Source organism: Xyrauchen texanus, chromosome 50, assembly GCF_025860055.1.
Source record: "Xyrauchen texanus isolate HMW12.3.18 chromosome 50, RBS_HiC_50CHRs, whole genome shotgun sequence".
Lineage (NCBI taxonomy): Eukaryota > Metazoa > Chordata > Actinopteri > Cypriniformes > Catostomidae > Xyrauchen > Xyrauchen texanus.
The window spans coordinates 19,805,630-19,823,072 of NC_068325.1; the positions used below are offsets into that span (position 1 = coordinate 19,805,630).

The 17,443-nt window shown below is 39.7% G+C and overlaps 2 protein-coding genes across 3 annotated transcripts; one reads left to right on the forward strand and one right to left on the reverse strand.

The window, feature by feature from the left end:
- Positions 1-6,083: 6,083 nt before the first annotated feature.
- LOC127641146 (uncharacterized) lies at positions 6,084-10,076 on the forward strand. Its single transcript, XM_052123940.1, has 4 exons — positions 6,084-6,194; positions 6,592-6,912; positions 7,769-8,047; positions 9,649-10,076. Exons 1-4 carry the CDS (start codon positions 6,146-6,148, stop codon positions 9,798-9,800), a joined length of 801 nt encoding a protein of 266 aa, XP_051979900.1. The 5' UTR covers positions 6,084-6,145; the 3' UTR covers positions 9,801-10,076.
- A 390-nt stretch (positions 10,077-10,466) lies between these two features.
- Positions 10,467-16,437, reverse strand: LOC127641144 (uncharacterized). Of its 2 annotated transcripts, none has more exons than XM_052123937.1 (6): positions 16,145-16,437; positions 15,196-15,516; positions 14,060-14,344; positions 13,338-13,451; positions 13,107-13,195; positions 10,467-10,987 (listed from the first exon to the last, which is right to left on the reverse strand). In XM_052123937.1, the coding sequence occupies exons 1-6, from the start codon at positions 16,203-16,205 to the stop codon at positions 10,910-10,912; spliced, it is 948 nt and encodes a 315-aa protein (XP_051979897.1). In that variant the 5' UTR covers positions 16,206-16,437; the 3' UTR covers positions 10,467-10,909. The 2 variants fall into 2 exon arrangements, with proteins under 2 accessions (XP_051979897.1, XP_051979896.1); XM_052123936.1 differs by having other exon boundaries at positions 13,107-13,213.
- Positions 16,438-17,443: the final 1,006 nt, after the last annotated feature.

Genomic DNA, 17,443 nt, shown 5'->3' on the forward strand with positions numbered 1-17,443 from the left:
AGTGCAAATCTGTATCCACATTGGGACATCCACAAAAAATCAAGTTGTCAAGTAAGAGAAAGGGGTGAGGACTCAAATGCAGAGATGTACAAAAATAAATGTGTAAGGCAAAAAACAGAAAAGGACCCCTGAAGAGTAAAAACACAATCCAAGGAGTAGAACAGCCTCACAGGCTGCGTGCTCCAGAGCAAAGCTCATAAACAGGAACTGACAGACACAACAAATAGGACACCTAGACAGGGGGGAAATCACAACAAACTGGTACAAGACAGCGCACACAGGGAGATTAAATAGGGAAGCAAACAAAAAGGGTAATGTGGGAAGTCAGGTTTAACTGATGAACTTATAACAAGGCAAACAAGATAGCAGGGTTATCACTCAAGGCAGCACTGACATAGGAGCACATGGCAAGTAAAAAAAAAAAAAGCCATGTGCTCAGAAACAAAAGAAGAGACAAAACTCAAAGGGATGCCACCAGGGTCAAGCCGGCAGGACCAGAGATGGATATAGGAAGGGAACGTGGTCCAGTGGCCGGGAAGAGAGCTCTACTAAGGGAACGGAGTCAGGGAACGGAGTCAGGTGTTTTATGGGCAGGTCAGACATCCCCAGAACAGGAATAAGGTCAGGCATAACCAGGAGAGGGATGAGGACAGCTGGCCACATGGGAAGGGTCTGAGACCGTGGCGGCAGCTGGAGAGAGGACAGGGTTGGTGGTGGCTGCTGAGGAGAGGACAAGGTCCTACTTGTGACTGCTGAGTAGGCTATTCCATTCATTTCTGTAGACCTGGCTTGCTGTTGGTGTAACAATTTATCCCAAAGGTGTTCAATTTGGATCAGGTCTTATCTTTTAACAGCCAGTCAGGTTCTTCCACACCAGATTCAGTAAACCATTTAACCCTTAAATGCATGGGAATGTCACCAAACACTCTTACATATTCTTGAAAGACCCGCCACTCACTCTCTCACAAATGGGTCTACAAAATGCACAAATAGTGTCAAATTTGTCCAGGGTGCGACTGGGAACACTGGAAACAGACCAAGGAGTCCAGGCAGTACCAACCATAGGGGTGGAGGGAAAAAATGAGGTGGCTCCAAGGTAGAAGCAGGGTCGGAGGGCCGGGGAGGCAGATCCAGGAAGGGAACGGGGTCCAACGGCTGGGTAGACAGCTCTCTGAAATTAGGCAGTCTCAGAGTAGGGATAAGGTCAGGCAGCCTCGGAGCAGGAAAAAGGTCAGGCATCCCCAGGACTGGGATGAGAACATGGTTGATGGCATCCACATGGGAAGGGACTGACATGGTGGCGGCAGCTTTGGAAAGGACAGGGTTGGCGGCGGCCTCTAGGGAGAGGACAAACAACAGCTGCTGATTGCCAGGAGTCAACAGGAAGACCTTGTCCGTGGCTCTTGACAGTCAGTACTGGACAGAACAGGTGCCTCCTGGCAGTTAGCACTGGACAGGATGGGAAAAGTGAGGGCACCTCCATGGGAGTTGTAGTGGAGAGGGTGGGCAGGAGGTCGGTCGGCACTGGAGCGAGAAGGGGGCAGAGATGGATATAGGAAGCGAACGTGGTCCAGTGGCCGGGAAGACAGCTCTACTAAGGGAACGGAGTCAGATGTTTTATGGGCAGGGATGAGATTAGGCAGTCTCAAAGCATGGCAGTCTCCCAGCTACCGAGCGGAGATGACCACAGACTACATTTATGAGAGTGTGACCCCTCACTTATTTATGCTCTGGCGGGCATTACCGCTGTCGGTGTACTCTTTTATCACATCAGGTTTTTCCAAGGGTCATTCGTTAATTGGAGTGCCAAAGGAGAGGCAGAATTTGTAAAAATGCTTCATATTTATTTAATAACACACATTATTGCTATTCTTTAAAAATAGTTTATTATGCTTTATCCAGTAAAATTGACACTTAAAGACATTTCGGTTTATAAATCATTTAAATAAAATACTGGTAACACAACCGTTTATGGCTGTGAGGTTACTGGTATTAGAAGTAAAGTTCTGGGTTGTTCTAAAACGAGTAGGTAAACGCAACTTTAGGGATACAGCATTTACACCTCAAATGTGATGTAGTCACATGTGTTTTTGACCCCACCCATATGTGTTCTAAAACGTTTTGAGCTGACCACATGTGCTCGGATCACCTGAAATGCATCTTCATAATACCAGGTGTAAACTGGGTCTTATTTTACACCCATGTTTCTGTCCACAGAATGTTGTCTGTGCAGTTACTACAGAGTCTGTGTTGTTACCATGAAAGACAGTAACACCACAGACAAATTTAAAATCTAAAAATGTTGTAAATATTAAACGTAAACATATATTAAATGTAATAAGAAAGAATGAACTCACCATGCACCAACTATCCCCAACAATAACCAAAAGGAAGATACACAGGAAGTAGTCCAAATAGAATTTCCTATTTTCTTAAAGGGACGATTTCCATTGTAACACCAAAGACATGAACTTTCTCAAAATATTACAAAATACATACATTTTTAAACAATCAAATTAAAAAAACACATGTTAAATTAAATATATTTTCGTAATATAACCACTTTATTTGTGTTGAAAAACTTTAATTGTTGTAATTACATCCCAGGATAAGTATTTGACATTGGTATTTAAAATTGATTTCCATTGTTGCAAAGTAAAGAGCCTCATTAGCTCCTGCAACTGAAGAATGACCCACTAACATTCAGTTCGTGCGCAGTATTCAGTTGTGATGGGAAAATAAAACTTCCAGAAAGCACTGAGGCTTTCACTACACGTGTGTTGACAATGGGTTCATGCGTAGCAACAGTGCACGCTTCAAGTTACCGCCATCTGCTGGTCAAGCAATGAAGCGCACCTTGTTAGTCGGCTGACATTTAAAAAAGTCACATGGTTTTTATCCCAATGAAGCTTCGGACGTCACAGATCACGTGTGGAATCAAGCTCCGATAGTAATTAAATTAGTAGTTTCGTACACGTTTCGAAGTTTAACATCACATAGTCTACTGTAGCCTATTTAAATGGCCATAAGTAGTCTATGTATACACCCTCTTTTAATTAGCGGGTTTGGCTAGTCTATTCATTTCTGTAGATCTGGATCGATCTGGCTCAAGGAAATAGATATCTTGTATTAGTAAACTAATATAGATATGAAATAATCATACTAATATAATTTATTAAAGTGCTAAAATAAAAACGTGACACTTTTTATACCTAGTGTATCTAGTAATCCTATGCACTTTTGCTACTTAATTCATAAATGTTGTTGTTGTTGCTATTTTGGCATTTGGGTGTGTGTGTGTGTGTGTGTGTGTGTGTGTGTGTGTGTGTGTGTGTGTGTGTGTGTGTGTGTGTTACACTATTTATAAGAGAGAGACTGAGGAATAAAGAGGTGTGGGCCAAAATCCCCCCAAAATTAATGATGTTAAGTGTGTGGAATGAGGTCCTGGGTCACTAAAGATCCAACATATGTGCTTAAGGCATAATGAACCTCATTTTGTGCAAAGGAGCATGTAAAAGTGGAACATGACTGTTAGGATGTGGCGGCGGTCAGAGGTGTAAATAAGTGACAGGGGACAAAAATGCACAGTTCAGACTGCCCTTTATTTCCAAAGGTGCAAAGTGTGGCTCTCCAGTGGTATGCACAAATATATACAGTGGCAAGAGTTCAACCAAAATGTCTAAAAATATGTACACTATATATACAGTTGTACTTCGGCTATGCCAATAAACAGTCCCAAATAATACAAACACAATCCAATATCTTTCCAAACTCACCTCACACCAACTACTATTCAACTCTGCCTCTTTTAAAATGGCTACCAAGCTCTTTTATATGTTTTGGCTCCTCCCCCTTTTTGAACATACCACTAAAACTGATGGTAAATATATGATCAAGCCCCTGACTTTTTTTCTTCTGCAGAACATAAATTCAGATTTTTAGGAGAATATCTCAGCTCTGTAGGTCCATACAATGCAAATGAATGGTGACCAGAACTTTTAAAGCTCCGATAGCACATATACGCAGCATAAAAGTAATCCATATGACTCGAGTGGTTACATCCATAGCTTAAGAAGCGATATGATTGATGTGGGTGATAAAGTCCTCTTATTACTATAAATCTCCACTTTCCGTAACACTCTTTTCCAATTATCTGTTGTCCAATGTCTGTGTTTCTTTGTCCACTCTAAACTTTTCTTTTTTCTTTTCTGTTTCAAAAGTGGCTTTTTCTTTGCTGTTCTTCCCATAAGTCCTCCTGAGTCTTCTCTTTACTGTTGTACATGAAACTGGTGTTGAGCGGGTAGAATTCAATGAAGCTGTCAGCGGAGGACATGTGAGGTGTCTATTTCTCAAACTAGAGACTCTGATGTACTTATCCTCTTGTTTAGTTGTACATCTGGTCTTCCACATCTCTTTCTGTCCTTGTTAGAGTCAGTTGTGCTTTATCTTTGAAGACTGTAGTTACACCTTTATATGAAATCTTCAGTTTTTGGGCAATTTCAAGCATCGCATGATGAGTTTCTAGAGAAAGCTGTTTCTTTTTTGCCATTTTTGACCTAATATTGATCTTAAGACATGCCAGTCTATTGCATACTGTGGCAACTCAAAAACAAACACAAAGACAATGTTAAGATTCATTTAATGAACCAGATAGCAAATTGTGTTGAGGTCTATCCTAAGTTCAAGGTTCAGGCAATGGCATACAAAGTGCCCTTGTCTTATGGTTGGAGTTGGCATCAGTTCATCCTCTGAAGTCCATTATAATAGATTGAAGTGATGTTTGGCTGGCACAGGCTGCATTTAGTCATCACTCAGAGACACGTAGCAGTGGAGTCCAACACGAAGCAGGAATGGTGCTGGATCAAGCCGGTTCTGGTGAGCTCAGGATAGGAGTCCCGAGGTTGAGACAGGGAAACAAATAGAATAATATAAGCGTAGCCATTTCATTTTTTGCAGAGTTCTAGATCATGATCACTGTTTCTGGTTCCGGCAGACCCAACTAAAACAGCCTAATTGCGAGTTAATGGATAAATTAGGTGTATAAATAGATTAACCTTTAGTCTAGAACTTAAACTGAGTAAGTGTGTCTGAGTCCCGAACAGTGTTAGGGAGACTATTCCATAGTTTAGGAGCCAAATATGAAAAGGATCAACCTCCATTTGTGGATTTTGATATTCTAGGAACTATTATCAGGCCAGAATTTTGCGATCGTAATGAACGTGATGGATTATAGTGTGGTAGAATGTCACTTGAGTACTTTGGAGCTAGACCATTCATAGTTACGATGACAAAATGGGGCTAATACGATCCTATTTCTTGGTTCTAGTCACCACTCTGGGATTTTAGAGGTTTTTGGGCCAATAATTAGGACCTCTGTTTTGTCGGAATTGAGTAGAAGGAAATTACTGGCTATCCAATCTTTGATTTCTTTGATACACTCTGCTAATTGTGAAATTTCGAAAGATTTTGATGAAATATAAAGGTGGGTATTGTCGGAATAACAGTGGAACTTTATTCCACAGTTCCTGATAATATCTCCCAGGGGAAGCATAAACAAAGAGAAAAGCAGAGGCCCTAAAACTGATCCCTTTGGCACTCCGTACTTTACTTTTGTTTGCTTTGACAATTTCTCATTTACATAAAGTGGTAGCGGTAATAGAGCTTTTATTTAGAAGATGTGGTGTTTTCTTTTTAAATGGTACTTTTGAGTAAATTTTGTGTACTTTTAAATGTTTTTTTAACATATTATTATGAGTGATGTAATTTTGCATTCATTCAATCATTGTATTGCTGAGCAGAAAATAAAAATAAACTTTTAAAAAAGATCTTTTTAAGATATTTAGCAGATGTTATTTTGAATGTGATTTTGTGTTTGTGTTTACATCTATATGACGTTTCCTCTTGGATGTCAATAAAACATTTATCAGATGTCTTTGAGATGTTTATGATTTCGATTGTTTGTTAATCTGATATTTTTAAGATGTTTAGCAGATGAAACGCTCTTAAACAGGCATCTGTCATCACCACCCACAATGTTTAAAAACAGCATCACCAACCTGAGAACAGCAACGACTGACAAGTCTTCAAGTCTTCGCCTCAGGTTGTGTTTGTGGACTGACGCAATAGCACAAGTCACTCTTTTAAAATGCTCTCACACAAGTGCCATTTCATCTGGTTTCTTATCTGTGTGAAAGGTAAGATATTTAGCACCATTTTATTTTTCTTAGATAAATGTTTTATTTTATTTGAGTTATTGGCAAATGTTGAAATTTTCCAACCTTTTCAGAGGGTTTCATTGTTAATGAGCGTTAATAGTCACTAGCTCAATTGATCTAATATCAGTTTGACTACTTGAAGGATTTGTGACAACACTTTAACTTTAAATCGCTGTAAACAACTTTAAACATTATAAAAGTTAATGAGACAAAAACAACAAAAGCAGACACTGAAAGAAACCACATCCTGTCCTAGCACTTTGTGCCAATTGCATAAATTATACGAAACATAAATCTTAATGTTTCCATGATTTGCATGGGTTGACAGTTTAGGTTCAAACTAAGATGCTTATATTATTATTAATGTTGTTTCTAGGTGTGTTTGGTGATGATGGATTTAAGTCGGTGTTAGTGATGGAGGGAGATTCTGTCACTCTACACACTGATGTTACTGAAATACAGATAAAGGATCAGATATTGTGGATGTTTGGACCTCAAGAGACTCGTATAGCTGAAATCTATAAGCAGAACATTGATATGTTTGATAGTCATGAGATATTTGGAGACAGACTGCAGCTGGACGGACAGACTGGATCTCTCACCATCCGAAACATCCAAATCACAAACTCTGGACTTTATAAAGTAATGATCATCAGTGGAGAAACTTCATACAAGAGACTCAATCTTACTGTCTATGGTGAGTTTAAAATCACTGTCACACACAGTTTGTTTTTGCTGGTTCACTCTCGACAGATTTCCAGAATTCTTCTTGTCAGATTTGTATTTCTCTGTCTTCGGAGCAAGAAAACATTGTTGTAAGATTGCAACACACACCAACACACTCTCGTGGCGAAATCGGTGGGATTCGTACGACTTTTCTAAATTTGGCTAATCCATATAATATCGTGCGACTGCACTCGTTTGAATTCCTACGACCTTCACCACAGCCAATGACGTCGATGGACATCGTTTCCATCTTATACACGACAATGACTTTCTTCTGTCACACTCAACAGCTTCCTGTCACGTTTACACACTCTACTGATTGTTTAAGTTTAGATACGGGGTTTGGGTAAGGGCATAATATTAATAAGCATGTCCTTAACGCCTCATGTGCAGAACTCACACTTCTGAATTAGACATCCGGGCATTTGTATGTCATGAAGTCATGCAAGACGATACAAAACAGCCATTTTCATGAGATCGATGTGTCAGATACTGTATAAAATGTGTGATGTGTTGTGAAACTACGTTTGTTGAAGTCTCATAACTGTATGTTTTTGAATAAATAATAGCAAAGCACAAATGTAAATAGAGGAGTGAAGATCAGGACCATCGATATCAACCTTTGACCCTGTTTGTATCATCACACATACTTGAGCCGTCTTTAATCAATTGATATGATCAGATATATGACCAATACGTTTAAAAACTTCTTGTTTATGTGCTATTTTGAACATAGACATTTGTACTCTGATTTCACAAGCAAAATTAAAATATTATGCACCATAAAACTCCTGTGTGTATGTGATTTATTATCTTGTGTTTTGCAGCTCGTCTCCCGATTCCCGTCATCATCATCAGAGACTCTTCTCAATGTTCTTCAAGCTGTAAATGTGTGTTGGTGTGTTCAGTGGTGAATGTGACACACGTGACTCTCTCCTGGTACAAAGGAAACAGTTTATTGTCCTCCATCAGTGTGTCTGATCTCAACAGCAGTCTCTCTCTACCTCTGGAGGTGGAATATCAGGAGAACAACATCTACAGTTGTGTAGTGTCCAATTCATTCACCAACCTGACCAAACATCTCAACATTGCTCAACTTTGCTCAGGTACACAAGCATTAATGTTAATGTTATTTACTGAGGATCTGTTTCATCAAACATCACAATCTAATTTAATATCTAAGCTTTTATTCAGAGGATCAGAACATCCAAGTTAATTATTTTTGCAATCCTGTTTGGTGACACTAGTGGTCACCAAACAGGATTGCAAAAATAATGATTGTTTTCAATCAGCTTTCCCAAATACTCCCCCTGTCTGCCATTGTTCCAACAAACAGACCATATTATTCTGGGTACATTTTTTAATTTTGGCCTTCCGTCCATACTAGATAGCGTTTTTGTCCAGCGAAACGGAGCTTTCGAAAACACCCTACCAAGTTGATTACTTTCAAAATGCTGTTTTTGAGTTGTACTGTGGACTGGGAGATATTCAACCGCGTTCAACCCAAAACCTGCAATATGGCCGCCTGAGTTCTAGCCGTGTTGTTGTGCATGCTATTCCCTTCACTAGCACTGTTAAAGATAAATGTTACAACCAAGTGTGCTGCACAAGCCCTCAAAAGTGAAGCCAAAACGTCTCGATCGCCCCCCGGTGATAGGTCATAAACCCCGCCTCCCCATGTTATTCAACAGGACGTGAGACCAACTAAACAATTAAATTAAACTTCACTTATCTTTTTTCCAAAGATAGTTTCTGTCATTTACTGTCGTTTCTCTCACGTTGATGTCATTTCAAGTGTTTGTTTTCAAAATAAGTTTGTTTTTAGTTATTTGATGCTATAAAAACGGTGCTGTGACATCATGATTGACAGCTGTGATTGACAGGTTCTCTGAGCGAAGTAGTCACTGAAGCACCAACTGACTTTTTTTCAGGATCTTCGGAGGACTGTGGAGATTGGAGGTTTAAATGTAATATATACATTTCTATAATTAATTATTTCACACCGTCATAAGTCAAAAGTCAAAAGTGCAGGGGCGTGTGCTTGCGATTGATTCAGCGAGAGTGAGGGCGGGGCCTTGATTTCGCGGCTTTACTTCCTGCTCACTACTGCGCAGGTCTGGTCCCGAAATCGCAACTGCGCAGACTCAAGCCCCAAGATGTCCGCGCCATATCGGGACACTGGCGGCTTCAGTTCTCACCAATGGAAAAGAGCGAAGGGGCGTCGTCCATCTTTTTTTACAGTCTATGGTCTGAACCTTCATATCGTCACCTTCCTAAAATAATTGCCTAAGTCATTTTTTCACTTTTCTCAGAAAACACAAAACACTGAACCAATAATTGAATATATGATATTTATTGATAATGTCACTCAAAAAGGTAGAATTGCGTGATCTGTTCAACTGAGGATGTGGGCGATTTTACCAAAGGTGGCCAGCATCATGAGGAGATGACTTATGCAAAAAAATCATTTTTGTCAAAAAATGACTTAGGCAATTATTTTAGGAAGGTGACGATATTGCATTCCTTCAAAGGCGATGGAGGTTTCCTTGGATTTGCTGATTGGCTGAATTGCTTTTCAGACTGCACATGCACATTATGGGGATTTAAGCGTTTTAAACGCTTAGTGGTTTGAGCATGCTTTTGGAAACGTTTGAATCACAGAATTACCGTGGATGTAGTCTCATATGCTGATTTCCCCCCTCTGCAGACTCTGTCGTCATTCATTCTGAGAGTGTGACCCCTTCATTGATTTATGCTCTGCTGGGCATGACTGCTGTCAGTGTACTTGTGTACTACATAAGATCCAAAAGAGTGCAACAGGAGGTGAAGACACCGGCTACGTTCAGAATGGCACACTAATATACCACTCATACTACTGCTACAGTACTTGCACTGTTAATGGAATTAATTCTGAATTGATTTCCAAGTTAAGAACTGGCCATCACTCTGTCCAATTTGAGGACACGTGACAACAATGCATGAAACAATTTAGTGTACTATTGTATGAAATATATAGCCAGTCCTCTGTCAGAACATCACTGATATTTGTTCTCTTATGTGGACACAAGGAGGCAGTAACTCATAATTGTTCAATAATTCCCACTTTGGTTTCATGGACAGTTCACAGTTTAAATAAAACCCTCTAAGCGATCAGAAAGTGTCCGAAAATGTGTCATTTTGAAACAATTGTTACACTGTACATAATATTCCACAAGTGCAGACTATAAAGTTCAGATTTACATTCCCAGAGATTTCCAGAGAGATCAGTAAAAGTTGAAAACACATCAAGACCCACTTTGGGTGGCCACATGAACATTTTCATACGTGCTTACTGAAGTACCATTAATGCTGTCATTTAAAAAGATCCAGCATCAAACTCAAGAGCACATCAGAAACACTAGAATCAGACACAGACATGGCTTAAGCCACACACTTATACAAATACAGCAGGAATACAGTATAATATGACATAAATATCTTGGGTTCCACCAATAACGTTTTGAAGATAAAGCAGACTTTTTGCAATGAGCTTTGGTTTATTAAAGAAAAGGTTCAAGTACATAAAGGTATCACATTGGCTTAAAACAATACTGCAAACGGTATACAGACAAGAGGAGTGTCAAATTCCCACAGATGCAGCATGTCATGCTTTCATACACAGGTCAGACAAGTAATGACTACCTGGAAAGATAGCATGGGTAGGGGAGGGGTTTTGTAGCTTATTGTTATAACAACTTTTGTTGCTTAACAAACATTTATTCTATGACTTCAGTTGAGTCTGCATGGAAATGTGTCTGTTTGCCAGAGAGATATTTAAATATGCAAAAGCTATAAAAAACGTCCTCTCCTATACTCTTGTGGCAGAAAATAAAACCTAAATATAAAAGCAAAAACAAAAAATATCCAGCTACATTGAATTATTTTGCCCCATCTAGAATTTGCAGGTGTACAAAAGCACTCTACTGAAATTAGACACTGCCGTTTGCTTGTTCGGGGTCTCGTGTGATGACGCTGGAGTATATTGTTTCCTCTGTCTCATTAGCGCTCTGTAAGACAACACATAAAGAAGATGAGAAACTAAAAGGATTTAATTGAACATTCAGTTGCTGAACATCTCTGTGACAACCACAAACAGTGACAGAATATACATTTCCTGGTGAACTATCCCTATAAATGTATTACAAACCTCTCTATCAAATAAGAGCAGGTGTTCAAAATATCCCTGAATGCTGACTCAAATAAAAAACTGATTCTCAACTAACTTTAAACAAGATCTACAATAGCAGGTTCTTTAAACATCTCAATAAACAAAGAAATGTTCTTAACCCCCCTATTCTGATAAAGAAGGGCCGCTTACTTACTTTACATTACAGGTGTAAGTTTTTTTATTTTTTAAGAAATTAAAACTTTACGCAAACTGATGGAGTGCGTACTCCAGGTAGGGAATGAGGTTTTGCCCCAAGTGAAGGAGTTCAAGTACCTCGGGGTCTTGTTCACAAGTGAGGGGACAATGGAGCAGGAGGTTGGCCGGAGAATCGGGGCAGCGGGGGCGGTATTGCATTCGCTCTATCGCACCGTTGTCACGAAAAGAGAGCTGAGCCGAAAGGCAAAGCTCTCGATCTACCGGTCAATTTTTGTTCCTACCCTCACCTATGGTCATGAAGGTTGGGTCATGACCGAAAGAACTAGGTCGCGAGTACAAGCGACCGAAATGTGCTTCCTCAGAAAGGTGGCGGGCTTCTCCCTTAGAGATAGAGTGAGGAGCTCAGTCATCCGTGAGGAGCTCGGAGTAGAGCCGCTGCTCCTTTGCGTCGAAAGGAGTCAGTTGAGGTGGTTTGGGCATCTGGTAAGGATGCCCCCTGGCCGCCTCCCTAGGGAGGTGTTTCAGGCACGTCCAGCTGGGAGGAGGCCTCGGGGAAGACCCAGGATTAGGTGGAGAGATTACATCTCCACACTGGCCTGGGAACGGCTCGGGGTCCCCCAGTCAGAGCTGGTTAATGTGGCTCGGGATAGGGAAGTTTGGGGCCCCCTGCTGGAGCAGCTGCCCCCGCGACCTGACTTCGGATAAGCGGTTGAAGATGGATGGAAGGATGGATGGATAAAACTTTTCAGTCATGAAAACTCTCGGAAAGTCACGAATGTCACAAATAGACATATCCCTGTGTATCAGATCTAGAAAAGTGGAGCTGGGGTGGAGGTGGGTTTCAAAGAAAAAAAATTTGTGGGGCGATGCACAGAAACGTCCAGGTTACTTTCATAATCTCCGTTCCCTGATGGAGGGAACGAGACGATGTAGTGACACTAGAGGAGGCGAGACAAGGTCCCAGCCATATCAGCGGGAAGTTCAGTGTTGTGGCCGGAGGAACACAACGTCTCGTTCCCTCCATCAGGGAATGGAGGTTATGAAAGTAACCAGGACGTTCCCTATCTGTCACTCACTCAACGTTGTGTCGCTTACGATCGTTGTACGGTCCCCTGAACCTCAGGGACAAGTCGACTGGCCAAAAATAGAGACCGGCTGGCCTAGCCGTGGCCTCTTCTTTCCCCAAAGGTACAAAATTGTTCAGACAGATGCATTTTGCTATAATAGTGGGGTTTCCTCTACATCATACTTGAGCACATACGCACATGTGCACTCTTCAAAACCACGTGTGTTAAAGCGCTTTTAATTCCTTAAACGGCCACTTTCGCGTTAACGTGACGTTTCATAACGCCTGTTTCTACAAACCCCCTGAATAAGCTATGCTTCTAACCACAGGTGGAGAATTGTAGTTTCAACAAACATTCACAAACAGCCTTGCAATGATGCGTTGTTGGAACTGTGTTTTCGGCCAAATCGCCCAAACACCAAATCGTTGCACTATGTTGGTAACGATGGAACTTGCGATCATAGTTGGCAAACGATGGTTTTGGGAAACACTCACCAGTAAAGCAAGGTTAATAGCATATAAAGTTCTATCTATAGCATCACAGATCAACATTTTTTAAGAAATACAGATACAGCTTCTGGTAACGCCCTGTTGTTATTCATTGGAGATCGCTGTAGATCTTTATTCCACATGCATGGAATGTGTTTAAATAGCTGAACACATTTTAATGGTTTAGTTCTGAATGCAGGATGATAGGATGGACATGTTGATAGCAGGTTTTTCATGACAATCTTACCTTTTTTTGTATATATTGTCTACAAAAGTTTGTGTCAGCGTAATGCAATTCTTGCTCTTCTGTCTGGTCTGTTTCCACTGCATGCCCACCTGGTTTAAAACCATTTACTAAAGGGTCATGTTCAGGAAAAGGGAAAACAAAAGTAAACACTTTTCCTTCTATGGCATTAATATCAATTGCAAAAACACAAGTACATTTATGTTTGTTATATAAGCTGAAGGTGAGACTTGCCTTTTTGCTCAGATTTTTTGCACTTCCTGTAGAGAAAGTACATCACACCTGCGAGTACAGCCAGAACTACTGCGGGTATAATTGCTGAAAGGAGTTTGTACAAACTGGAAGCATCTAATTTGAATAAATAAATAAATAAATAACAACAGCAATTACCATTGGCCTGACAATAGACCAAGAAGAATAGAAATAATATTGAATACATGTGACTTTTGAACTGCCACGTACAACAAATATAAATGATTCTTTATATTATCTTCCAATGTAAAGAATAAACTATAATGAATTTGAAAGTCTCCCTGAATGCTTTTAAATATTTTACACCCTGGAAAAACCCAACATATTAAACACTGAATATACAGTATGCCCACATTGTCACTCTGCTCTACAGTAGTGCCCTGCAAAAGCTAAATGCAGTAACTACAATTATGATAGCATTGGTTATTTAAGTCAGAATGGCGAATTAAACATAAAGCAACAAAAATAAAAATGGCTCATGCCATGACTTTATTGCACCTGTTATTAATTACTCAACATTTGGAATGAATAAAAACAAATATATATATATATATTTTTTTACGTAATTACTGTGTTTTGGTTTTGAAAGACAATGTGGAGGAGTTTCGTGCATACAGATTACATTTGGCAACGTGCTCATAATAAACATTGTACAGTTTATTGCTTTTTATATTTGATAAAACAGAGAAGTGCTGATGCTATACCTGAACACGTCGGAAAGACTTCAGTAATGTTGAGAGGTTTGGTCAGGTTGGTGAATGAATTGGACACTACACAACTGTAGATGTTGTTCTCCTGATATTCCACCTCCAGAGGTAGAGAGAGACTGCTGTTGAGATCAGACACACTGATGGAGGACAATAAACTGTTTCCTTTGTACCAGGAGAGAGTCACGTGTGTCACATTCACCACTGAACACACCAACACACATTTACAGCTTGAAGAACATTGAGAAGAGTCTCTGATGATGACGGGAATCGGGAGACGAGCTGCAAAACACAAGATAATAAATCACATACATAAAGGAGTTTTATGGTGCATAATATTTTTTGCTTGTGAAATCAGAGTACACATGTCTATGTTCAAAATAGCACATAAACGAGAAGTTTTTAAACGTATTGGTCATATATCTGATCATATCAGTTGATTAAAGATGGCTCAAGTATGTGTGATGATACAAACAGGGTCAAAGGTTGATGTCGAAGGTCCTGATCTTCACTCCTCTATTTACATTTGTGCTTTGTTATTATTTATTCAAAAACATACAGTTATGGGACTTCAACAAATGTAGTTTCACAACAGATCACACATTTTATACAGTATCTGACACATCGATCTCATGAAAATGGCTGTTTTGTATCGTCTTGCACGACTTCATGACATACAAATGCCCGGATGTCTAATTCAGAAGTGTGAGTTCTGCGCATGAGGCGTTAAGGACATGCTTATTAATATTATGCCCTTACCCAAACCCCGTATCTAAACTTAAACAATCAGTAGAGTGTGTAAACGTGACAGGAAGCTGTTGAGTGTGACGGAAGAAAGTCATTGTCGTGTATAAGATGGAAACGATGTCCATCGACGTCATTGGCTGTGGTGAAGGTCGTAGGAATTCAAACGAGTGCAGTCGCACGATATTATATGGATTAGCCAAATTTAGAAAAGTTGTACGAATCCCACCGATTTCGCCACGAGAGTGTGTTGGTGTGTGTTGCAATCTTACAACAATGTTTTCTTGCTCCAAAGAAAGAGAAATAAAAATCTGACAAGAAGAATTCTGGAAATCTGTCGAGAGTGAACCAAAAAAACAAACCGTGTGTGACAGTGATTTTAAACTCACCATAGACAGTAAGATTGAGTCTCTTGTATGAAGTTTCTCCACTGATGATCATTACTTTATAAAGTCCAGAGTTTGTGATTTGGATGTTTCTGATGGTGAGAGATCCAGTCTGTCTGTCCAGCTGCAGTCTGTCTCCAAATGTCTCATTACTATCAAACATATCAATGTTCTGCTTATAGATTTCAGCTATACGAGTCTCTTGAGGTCCAAACATCCACAATATCTGATCCTTTATCTGTATTTCAGTAACATCAGTGTGTAGAGTGACAGAATCTCCCTCCATCACTAACACCGACTTAAATCCATCATCACCAAACACACCTAAAAACAACGTTTAAGAACAGTTATTTAGACAGAGTAATTCATTACGTGTTTACTGATAATACAGGCGGAAAAAACTTCTATATACATTTTTATAAAACCAATAGCCTACATGAATGTATGTTAATATCTGCAGATGTGCATTACACTAAAGGTGAATGGCCATCGCATTATTGCAGTCCATTATGGGGTTTAATGGAAATGTTAATAATTGTTATTTAGTATCATTATAATTAGTTCTGTTTAGTGTTAATTATGTTACTATGGAGAAAACTGTTCCTTTGAACTCCTTGAGATCTTGTTTATAACTAACCAAGAGACAAATATATGTGGTTGTTCAACATTAAAGAAGTATTAATAATTGATAATAGGCTACACTTCTCAATATCTAAACAGATTCCCAATTACATCTACACCCCATACAAATGCTCTACATTGCTCAAATATGTCATATATTGTGTTTAAATGGTTTAAGTCTGTTCACACTTTTAAACGTGACATATTAATATTTGAATAGTATTTGTCGGCTTCAGAAGCACGAGCAGTGTCCCAAACCGAGAATAACCCCAAGAATGAACCTCTTCATGTTTTAGGAAACAGAAGGTACACGATAAAACACATCACCTACCCTTAATGACCAACAGAAAGAGAGATAAGAACGTTGTTTTGCTGATAGTATTCCTCAACATTTTGACGCAAAGATAATTAAACTCCACATAATGGTGGGAAGAGTCCGACTATATGGGTGTATCCGACCAACAAAAGTGCAATACTACATTTGAATCCGGATCAAATACATCTCGAATCCAAACGATATTCATCGACTCCAAGAAATAGTCCAAATTAATTCATTAAATGGTTCTTTCTTAAAAACTATTTCCGATGAGGCTGCCAGTGTTTGCAGTACACAGCAGATCTAAACGAAAGAGACCCGCCCTATAATGGTACTTTCTAAAATACACCAGTGTCATTTAATGATAACAAATGGGCATTTTCAGTGCAAATGTGACATTTTACTTCATATATATAAAGTACTCATTACCAGTATATCAAACAAATTGTATGTATAATCAAAGACCCCAACTGATAGAGTCCAGACATCAGAATAATTTCAGTCTGTGTTTGTTTTTTCCATGTGGACATTGGGAAATGAGTTTGCATTACGGATGTGATAAAAATTGAGTTGTTGGGAGACCGCACACTTCGTAAAAGCTCTGTGAATTGAAATGCACAATCCAGAAATAATAATAACCACAGACTTAAGGACATGTTAATTGTCATTTTTGCATAAATGGGGAAAAACTGCTGTTACGGAGGTGTATGGTTGTTAAAGCAGCACTGACATCATGAGGGAAAATAATCCAAAACGCTTTGAAATCTGCAGACTTCGGCCTCTGGGATATATTATATTATGCTCTAATACCCATCAAGGCTGCATGATGTATTGAAATCGCCATTTTCCCATGGTGTTGGAAAATTGACATTTTCATGGAATTGCCCAAATGCAAAATTATAATTTTTATCCCATTTTCTCCCCAATTCAGAATGCCCAAATTCCCACTACTTAGTAGTGGTGCGGTTCCTCACCTCAGTCCGGTTGGCGGAGGACAAGTCTCGGTTGCCTCCACTTCTGAGACCGTCAATCTGCGCATCTTATCACGTGACTCACATGCATGACACCACGGAGACTCACAGCATGTGGAGGCTCATGCTACTCTCCACGATCCACGCACAACTTACCCCACGCCCCATTGAGAGTGAGAACCACTAATCACGACCACGATGAGGTTACCCCATGTGACTCTACCCTCCCTAGCAACCAGACCAATTTGGTTGCTAAGGAGACCTGGCTGGAGTCACTCAGCACACCCTGGATTCCAACTCGTGACTCCAGGGGTGGTAATCAGCGTCAATACTCGCTGAGATA